Here is a 9,455-nt window from a genome sequence, read left to right on the forward strand (position 1 = left end):
AAAAAGTTCAATAAGAATATGGGCAGGTTTCCCCTAAAACCAAAGTTAAAAAGCGTAGAGAGTATGCCGTAGCGCCATGTACGGTCATACGCCTTCTCAATATCGAAAAATATGGAGACAAGGTGGTTCCTCCTTACAAATGCGTTGCGAATTTCAGTTTCCAGTAATACGAGGTTGTCAAAAGTAGACCGACCTCGACGGAAACCACTCTGCAACGGAGAGATGCATCCTTGTTTCTCCAATTCGTATATGAGCCGAGCATTGACCATTCTCTCAAAAGTCTTGCAAAGACAGCTTGTTAAAGCAATTGGTCGGTAGTTCAGAGGATTAGAAGATTCCTTGGCAGATTTTAGAATGGGGATCACAATCGCTTCTCGCCATTGTGAAGGGTACTTCTGCTCAGTCCATATTCTGTTGAAAAGCATTAACAGATTGGAAAGGGAAGTGGTATTCAAATGGCGGAGCATATTGTATGTAATCCCATCAGGCCCGGGACAGGAATCATGGGCATGAGATAATGCTGTTTCTAGCTCAAACATTCTAAACTCGCAATTGTATGGAAAGGTATTTCGTTCGTTAAAGCGCAAAGGCAACCGTTCCGCACGATTCTTAATTGTAAGAAAGTCAGGGTTATAAGAATCAGTAGCGGAAACCTGTGCAAATGTTTGACCGAGAATGTTGGCAACGTCTAATGGGGCAGAATACTTCACATTCCCTCTATTTAAAACAGGAATGGAGGATTCATGATATATTCCATTAGCAGCCTTTACCTTTTTCCATAGAACTTTGCTGGATGTTGAGGATGTGATAGAGGATATGAATTGAATCCAGGATTCCCTCTGACTACGACGTCGTATGCGGCGAGCTAGTGCTTTGGCTTTTTTAAAAGCTATAAGATTCTCTGTTGTAGGGTACCTTCGAAAGGTGTTCCAAAACTTTTTCTGCTGCTTGTGACTGTTGGTACAGGCTTCATTCCACCACGGTCTGCGAAATTTTCTTAGACGTGGTGAACTCTTTGGAATAGTGGAAGTTGCGGCACATATTATACTGTCAACGACATTTTGAACTGCTTCCGAGATGTCTGATGTATTTACCATTGTCTCTGTGATATCTGCCAGTTGAGAGAAAGTACTCCAATCTGCCCGCTGGAATAAGAAACGCGGAGGACAATAAGTCGCACCGCCGCCATCAGCATGGGAGACTATAATAGGATAGTGATCGCTATTGTATAAATCGTTGCTAACAGCAAAAGTTAGCAACGGCAGAAGTTCGGGAGAACATATGGCCAAATCAAGACTGTGGAAGGTACGTGTAGGCTCGTGAAAGTACGTCTTTTCATCATTGTTGAGTAAACATAGACAGTTATTAGAAATGAACTGTTCTATTTGCTGCCCACGAGAATTTGTACTATTTGAACCCCACAACGTACTATGGCCATTGAAATCGCCAAGCATGATAAAAGGCGAAGGAAGCTGGTCCACTAACTGGTCAAGATCTTGTTGACGAATGACATCATGAGGCGGTAAGTAAATACAGCAGACTGTGACCAAAGTTTTTATATGAACTTGTACAGCCACAGCCTGTAGAGAGGTGTGTAGGGTGAGAGGAGTGCTCGGATATAAATTGGAAGTGAAGATGCAGATCCCTCCAGAACTATGAGCTCCACTGTCTGCATCTTTCCGAATACAATTGTAACCGCGTAATTTGATTGATATATTTGGCTTCAAGAAAGTCTCTTGAAAACCAAAACAAACAGGATGAAATCTGTTAATAATAGACTTGATGTCATGAAGTTTGGGCCGAATGCCGCGACAATTCCAAGAAAGGAAGGTACCCATTAAGAGAGTGATTTGGAAGGAGAGAGAGAAGAAGCAGTTGTTGGAGTTGCATGATCATCGCAACTCATACCAAGTTCATATTCATCCTCAGACGGATGCAGTTTAATATCGGGGCTATTAAGCGTGTCACCAAAGATGGACTGTAAGTCCTTATGGACAACACCTTGCGTCGCTAACCCCAATGCGACGGAATTTTTCGATGCAGAATTTTTCAGTTTCTTTCGCAAATCTTTTTGCGTAAGGCCACGTTTTGCTAAGTTTAATGTCAGAGAATTCTGTGATTTTGATTTTCTTCTAACAGTTTTTTGAGTATCAGTGTTGGTTTTCAGAGTATGTTCAGCATCGGAATCTGATGTTTTTTCATTATCTGTTGTTTTCCTGGCATATTTTAAGCAGTTTTCACAAGAGCAATTCTGACAGAAAGATTTCTTAACTGCTGAAGCATAACTGACGCCAGGAATTGGGGTCTGTGCCTTAACCCTGCGTCTGGCTTCAGGATAAGATAAATCTTCTTTGAATTTTATTGTCGTAACCTGCTTTTCCAGTGCCCAGCGAGGACAAGATCGAGAATATGAGGGATGATTGCCACCACAGTTTACGCACTTTTCTTCTGCGGTACACTGTTGGCTATCATGCCCTTTTTGTGCGCAGCGGGCACAAGTGAGAGACCCGCGGCAATTCATTTTAGAGTGGCCAAAGCGTTGGCACTGAAAACACCTTAGTGGATTAGGGATATATGGCCTAACCGGTAACTTTATATAGCCTGCATAGACGTACTCCGGTAATTTAGAAGTTTTAAAAGTTAATACGTGATGTTTCGTCTCAAGTAGTTGTCCATCACGTCGTATGGAAATTCGACGCACATGTGAAACACCTTGAGATTTCATTTCGGAGACAATTAACTCTACGGGAAGATTTAGTATTTCGCCGCAGGTGATGACGCCTTTAGAGCTATTAAGTGATTGGTGAGGGGTTACAGAAACTCTTATTGTTGCCAAGGATTTAAGTTTTTGTATCTGTTGTGCTTGCTTACGAGAAGAAACCTCCACAAGCAAGTCACCAGATCTCATTTTTCTAATCGATGCAACTTCGCCGACTGTTGCATTTATAGCCTTTTGTACAAGGAAAGGGGAGACTGTTTCAAAAGTTTCTTGATTTTCAGAAATTCTTTTTATTACAAAAAAAGCATCAAAATGTTCATTATTGTTAAAAGAAATTGGTACTTTGTGACGCCCACTAAAGGGACCCTTCTTGGGAGGAGCCATGCGATATTGAGATTGATTCGGGCCCGACGGCACCGCCCACCACGGAGCCCAACAAGGGAAGGCAGCCACCGGCTCTGGCCATTTCCAGCCTCGGCACTTACCTTGGTGCTAGCCGGAACCTATACGCTGGGAGTTACCCCCGGGGACAGTGGCCACCCTTAACGCCAAGCCCAAGGAGTAACCCCTTCGCTTGATCCCTAGCAAACTAACCACTTAGGTGGTTAGTAACCAGCCGATTGATGCACAGGGGACCACAGTACACCACCCGTCTTTCAAATGGGTCGCCACGCACGGCAAACACGTGGGGTTTTGGTTGTCCATGAGAAGCTAGAAGCAAACAGAGCGGCGACAGCTTCTCATGGAGAGCTCCCTCGCCTGCCGTCGAGGGAAAGAAAAAATACAGCAAAAAGCAGAAGGCGTAGAAGAGAGCGAACTGAAAGGGAGTAAAGATCCCTGGGTACCTCGGGATTGGGACACCCGTACTCACCTAAAGAAGGCGAGCCCCTGAGGGGTAATAAATAATATGAAGAAAAGTGAAAATAAAAAGGATTCCGATGGCGCGTATCGTACCTGCTTCAACAAGTTTGCAGGCCGACACTCGAACCACAAGGCAGCATACGACCTGCCGCCAAAAAACCCGAACAACCAACCAATCATATTATTTATTTATTTTTTTAATTTTCAGTATAGAGAAAATTATTGTTTTTCTTTTTAAGTAGTAAAATTTTGACCAGAATGTACAAAGATTTCAATATATTATTTAAAAAAACTTTCAAAATAAAGAAATTCTGCAAATAAAAGTCTCAGTTTGGTTAGAGATTCTGGTCATGCGCAGACTTATCCCTTCTCTTATACACATGGCTTTCATGCATGGATATGCACCATTATAGAATAAAAATAAATAAATAAACATGTGGCTTTAAATTCGGTCTCCGACAGGTCGTATGCTGCCTTGTGGTCCGAGTGTCGGCCTGCAAACTAGTTGAAACAGGTTGGATCCGCGCCATCGGATTCCTTTTTATTTTCACTTTTCTTCATATTATTTATTTATTTTTTTAATTTTCAGTATCGAGAAAATTATTATTTTTCTTTTCAAGTAGTAAAATTTTGACCAGAATTTACAAAGATTTCAATATATTATAAAAAAAAAAAACTTCCAAAATAAAGAAATTGTGCAAATAAAAGTCTCATTTTGGTTCGAGATTCTGGGCATGCGCAGACTTATCCCTTCTCTTATACACATGGCTTTCATGCATTGATTTGCACCATTCCAGAATAAAAATAAATAAATAAACATGTGGCTTTAAATTCGGTCTCTGACATGTCGTATTCTGCCTTGTGGTCCGAGTGTCGGCCTGCAAACTAGTTGACGCAGGTTCGATCCGCGCCATCGGAATCCTTTTTATTTTCACTTTTCTTCATATTATTTCATTTTTTTTTTTTTTTTAATTTTCAGTATAGAGAAAACTATTATTTTTCTTTTCAAGTAGTAAAATTTTGACCAGAATTTACAAAGATTTCAATATATTATTTAAAAAAACTTCCAAAATAAAGAAATTGTGCAAATAAAAGTCTCAGTTTGGTTAGAGATTCTGGGCATGCGCAGACTTATCCCTTCTCTTATACACATGGCTTTCATGCATGGATATGCACCATTATAGAATAAAAATAAATAAATATACATGTGGCTTTAAATTCGGTCTCCGACAGGTCGTATGCTGCCTTGTGGTCCGAGTGTCGGCCTGTAAACTAGTCGAAGCAGGTTCGATCCGCGCCATCGGAATCCTTTTTATTTTCACTTTTCTTCATATTATTTATTTATTTTTTTAATTTTCAGTATAGAGAAAATTATTATTTTTCTTTTCAAGTAGTAAAATTTTGACCAGAATTTACAAAGATTTAAATATATTATTTTAAAAAACTTCCAAAATAATGAAATTGTGCAAATAAAAGTCTCAGTTTGGTTAGAGATTCTGGGCATGCGCAGACTTATCCCTTCTCTTATACACATGGCTTTCATGCATGGATATGCACCATTATAGAATAAAAATAAATAAATATACATGTGGCTTTAAATTCGGTCTCCGACAGGTCGTATGCTGCCTTGTGGTCCGAGTGTCGGCCTGTAAACTAGTTGAAGCAGGTTCGATCCGCGCCATCGGAATCCTTTTTATTTTCACTTTTCTTCATATTATTTATTTATTTTTTTAATTTTCAGTATAGAGAAAATTATTATTTTTCTTTTCAAGTAGTAAAATATTGACCAGAATTTACAAAGATTTCAATATATTATTTAAAAAAACTTCCAAAATAAAGAAATTGTGCAAATAAAAGTCTCAGTTTGGTTCGAGATTCTGGGCATGCGCAGACTTATCCCTTCTCTTATACACATGGCTTTCATGCATGGATATGCACCATTATAGAATAAAAATAAATAAATATACATGTGGCTTTAAATTCGGTCTCCGACAGGTCGTATGCTGCCTTGTGGTCCGAGTGTCGGCCTGTAAACTAGTTGAAGCAGGTTCGATCCGCGCCATCGGAATCCTTTTTCTTTTCACTTTTCTTCATATTATTTATTTATTTTTTTAATTTTCAGTATAGAGAAAATTATTATTTTTCTTTTCAAGTAGTAAAATTTTGACCAGAATTTACAAAGATTTAAATATATTATTTAAAAAAACTTCCAAAATAAAGAAATTGTGCAAATAAAAGTCTCAGTTTGGTTAGAGATTCTGGGCATGCGCAGACTTATCCCTTCTCTTATACACATGGCTTTCATGCATGGATATGCACCATTATAGAATAAAATTAAATAAATAAACATGTGGCTTCAAATTCGGTCTCCGACAGGTCGTATGCAGTCTTGTGGTCCGAGTGTCGGCCTGTAAACTAGTTGAAACAGGTTCGATCCGCGCCATCGGAATCCTTTTTATTTTCACTTTTCTTCATATTATTTATTTATTTTTTTAATTTTCAGTATAGAGAAAATTATTATTTTTCTTTTCAAGTAGTAAAATTTTGACCAGAATTTACAAAGATTTAAATATATTATTTAAAAAAACTTCCAAAATAAAGAAATTGTGCAAATAAAAGTCTCAGTTTGGTTATAGATTCTGGGCATGCGCAGACTTATCCCTTCTCTTATGCACATGGCTTTCATGCATGGATATGCACCATTATAGAATAAAAATAAATAAATAAACATGTGGCTTTAAATTCGATCTCCGACAGGTCGTATGCTGCCTTGTGATCCGAGTGTCGGCCTGTAAACTAGTTGAAGCAGGTTCGAACCGCGAGATCGGAATCCTTTTTATTTTCACTTTTCTTCATATTATTTATTTATTTTTTTAATTTTCAGTATAGAGAAAATTATTATTTTTCTTTTCAAGTAGTAAAATTTTGACCAGAATTTACAAAGATTTAAATATATTATTTAAAAAAACTTCCAAAATAAAGAAATTGTGCAAATAAAAGTCTCAGTTTGGTTATAGATTCTGGGCATGCGCGGACTTATCCCTTCTCTTATACACATGGCTTTCATGCATGGATATGCACCATTATAGAATAAAAATAAATAAATAAACATGTGGCTTTAAATTCGGTCTCCGACAGGTCGTATACTGCCTTGTGATCCGAGTGTCGGCCTGTAAACTAGTTGAAGCAGGTTCGAACCGCGAGATCGGAATCCTTTTTATTTTCACTTTTCTTCATATTATTTATTTATTTTTTCAATTTTCAGTATGGAGAAAATTATTGTTTTTCTTTTCAAGTAGTAATATTTTGACCAGAATATACAAAGATTTCAATATATTATTTAAAAAAACTTGTAAAATAAAGAAATTGTGCGAATAAAATTCTCAGTTTGGTTACAGATTCAGGGCATGCGCAGACTTATCCCTTCTCTTATACACATGGCTTTCATGCATGGATATGCACCATTATAGAATAAAAATAAATAAATAAACATGTGGCTTTAAATTCGTTCTCCGACAGGTCGTATGCTGCCTTGTGGTTCGAGTGTCGACCTGCAAAGTAGTTGACGCAGGTTCGATCCGCGCCCTCACATTCCTTTTTATTTTTACTTTTCTTCATATTATTTATTTATTTTTTTAATTTTCTGTATCGAGAAAATTTTTATTTTTCTTTTCAAGTAGTAAAATTTTGACCAGAATTTACAAAGATTTCAATATATTATTAAAAAAAAAAAACTTCCAAAATAAAGAAATTGTGCAAATAAAAGTCTCATTTTGGTTAGAGATTCTGGGCATGCGCAGACTTATCCCTTCTCTTATACACATGGCTTTCGTGCATGGATATGCACCATTATAGAATAAAAATAAATAAATAAACATGTGGCCTTAAATTCGGCCTCCGGCAGGTCGTATGCTGCCTTGTGGTTCGAGTGTCGGCCTGCAAACTTGTTGAAGCAGGTACGATACGCGCCATCGGAATCCTTTTTATTTTCACTTTTCTTCATATTATTTATTTATTTTTTTAATTTTCAGTATAGAGAAAATTATTGTTTTTCTTTTTAAGTAGTAAAATTTTGACCAGAATGTACAAAGATTTCAATATATTATTTAAAAAAACTTTCAAAATAAAGAAATTCTGCAAATAAAAGTCTCAGTTTGGTTAGAGATTCTGGTCATGCGCAGACTTATCCCTTCTCTTATACACATGGCTTTCATGCATGGATATGCACCATTATAGAATAAAAATAAATAAATAAACATGTGGCTTTAAATTCGGTCTCCGACAGGTCGTATGCTGCCTTGTGGTCCGAGTGTCGGCCTGCAAACTAGTTGAAGCAGGTTCGATCCGCGCCATCGGATTCCTTTTTATTTTCACTTTTCTTCATATTATTTATTTATTTTTTTAATTTTCAGTATCGAGAAAATTATTATTTTTCTTTTCAAGTAGTAAAATTTTGACCAGAATTTACAAAGATTTCAATATATTATAAAAAAAAAAAAAAAAACTTCCAAAATAAAGAAATTGTGCAAATAAAAGTCTCATTTTGGTTCGAGATTCTGGGCATGCGCAGACTTATCCCTTCTCTTATACACATGGCTTTCATGCATTGATTTGCACCATTCCAGAATAAAAATAAATAAATAAACATGTGGCTTTAAATTCGGTCTCTGACATGTCGTATTCTGCCTTGTGGTCCGAGTGTCGGCCTGCAAACTAGTTGACGCAGGTTCGATCCGCGCCCTCGGATTCCTTTTTATTTTCACTTTTCTTCATATTATTTCATTTTTTTTTAATTTTCAGTATAGAGAAAACTATTATTTTTCTTTTCAAGTAGTAAAATTTTGACCAGAATTTACAAAGATTTCAATATATTATTTAAAAAAACTTCCAAAATAAAGAAATTGTGCAAATAAAAGTCTGATTTTGGTTAGAGATTCTGGGCATGCGCAGACTTATCCCTTCTCTTATACACATGGCTTTCATGCATTGATTTGCACCATTTTAGAATAAAAATAAATAAATAAACATGTGGCTTTAAATTCGGTCTCCGACATGTCATATACTGCCTTGTGGTCGAAGTGTCGGCCTGCAAACTAGTTGTGGCAGGTTCGATCCGCGCCCTCGGATTCCATTTTATTTTTACTTTTCCTCATATTATTTATTTATTTTTTTAACTTTCAGTATAGAGAAAATTATTATTTTTCTTTTCAAGTAGTAAAATTTTGACCAGAATTTACAAAGATTTCAATACATTATTTAAAAAAACTTCCAAAATAAAGAAATTGTGCAAATAAAAGTCTCATTTTGGTTAGAGATTCTGGGCATGCGCAGACTTATCCCTTCTCTTATACACATGGCTTTCGTGCATGGATATGCACCATTATAGAATAAAAATAAATAAATAAACATGTGGCCTTAAATTCGGCCTCCAGCCGGTCGTATGTTGCCTTGTGGTTCGAGTGTCGGCCTGCAAACTTGTTGAAGCAGGTTCGATCCGCGCCATCGGAATCCTTTTTATTTTCACTTTTCTTCATATTATTTATTTATTTTTTTAATTTTAAAGTATAGAGAAAATTATTGTTTTTCTTTTCAAGTAGTGAAATTTTGACCAGAATTTACAAAGATTTCAATATATTATTTAAAAAAACTTCCAAAGTAAAGAAATTGTACAAATAAAAGTCTCAGTTTGGTTAGAGATTCTGGGCATGCGCAGACTTATCCCTTCTCTTATACACATGGCTTTCATGCATGGATATGCACCATTATAGAATAAAAATAAATAAATAAACATGTGGCTTTAAATTCGGTCTCCGACAGGTCGTATGCAGCCTTGTGGTCCGAGTGTAGTCCTGCAAACTAGTTGAAGCAGGTTCGA

At 36.6% G+C, this 9,455-nt stretch overlaps 2 protein-coding genes across 2 annotated transcripts in view; both read right to left on the bottom strand.

The window, feature by feature from the left end:
* Window positions 1-1,454, bottom strand: part of LOC129962202 (uncharacterized) — a 109,907-nt gene extending 108,453 nt beyond the window's left edge. The window contains exon 1 of the mRNA XM_056075943.1: window positions 654-1,454. Within this exon, the coding sequence (XP_055931918.1) occupies window positions 654-1,454 (801 nt within the window). The remainder of the gene's footprint in view (window positions 1-653) is intronic.
* A 383-nt stretch (window positions 1,455-1,837) lies between these two features.
* On the bottom strand, window positions 1,838-2,908 carry LOC129962205 (uncharacterized). Its single transcript, XM_056075945.1, has one exon. The coding sequence runs from the start codon at window positions 2,906-2,908 to the stop codon at window positions 1,838-1,840; it is 1,071 nt and encodes a 356-aa protein (XP_055931920.1).
* Between the last annotated feature and the right edge of the window lie 6,547 nt (window positions 2,909-9,455).

This window comes from Argiope bruennichi, chromosome 1, assembly GCF_947563725.1.
Source record: "Argiope bruennichi chromosome 1, qqArgBrue1.1, whole genome shotgun sequence".
Taxonomy (NCBI): Eukaryota; Metazoa; Arthropoda; class Arachnida; order Araneae; family Araneidae; genus Argiope; species Argiope bruennichi.

Bases quoted from the DNA above. Each gene is read 5' to 3' on its own strand.
- LOC129962205 (XM_056075945.1), bottom strand. From the start codon at position 2,908: ATGAGATCTGGTGACTTGCTTGTGGAGGTTTCTTCTCGTAAGCAAGCA.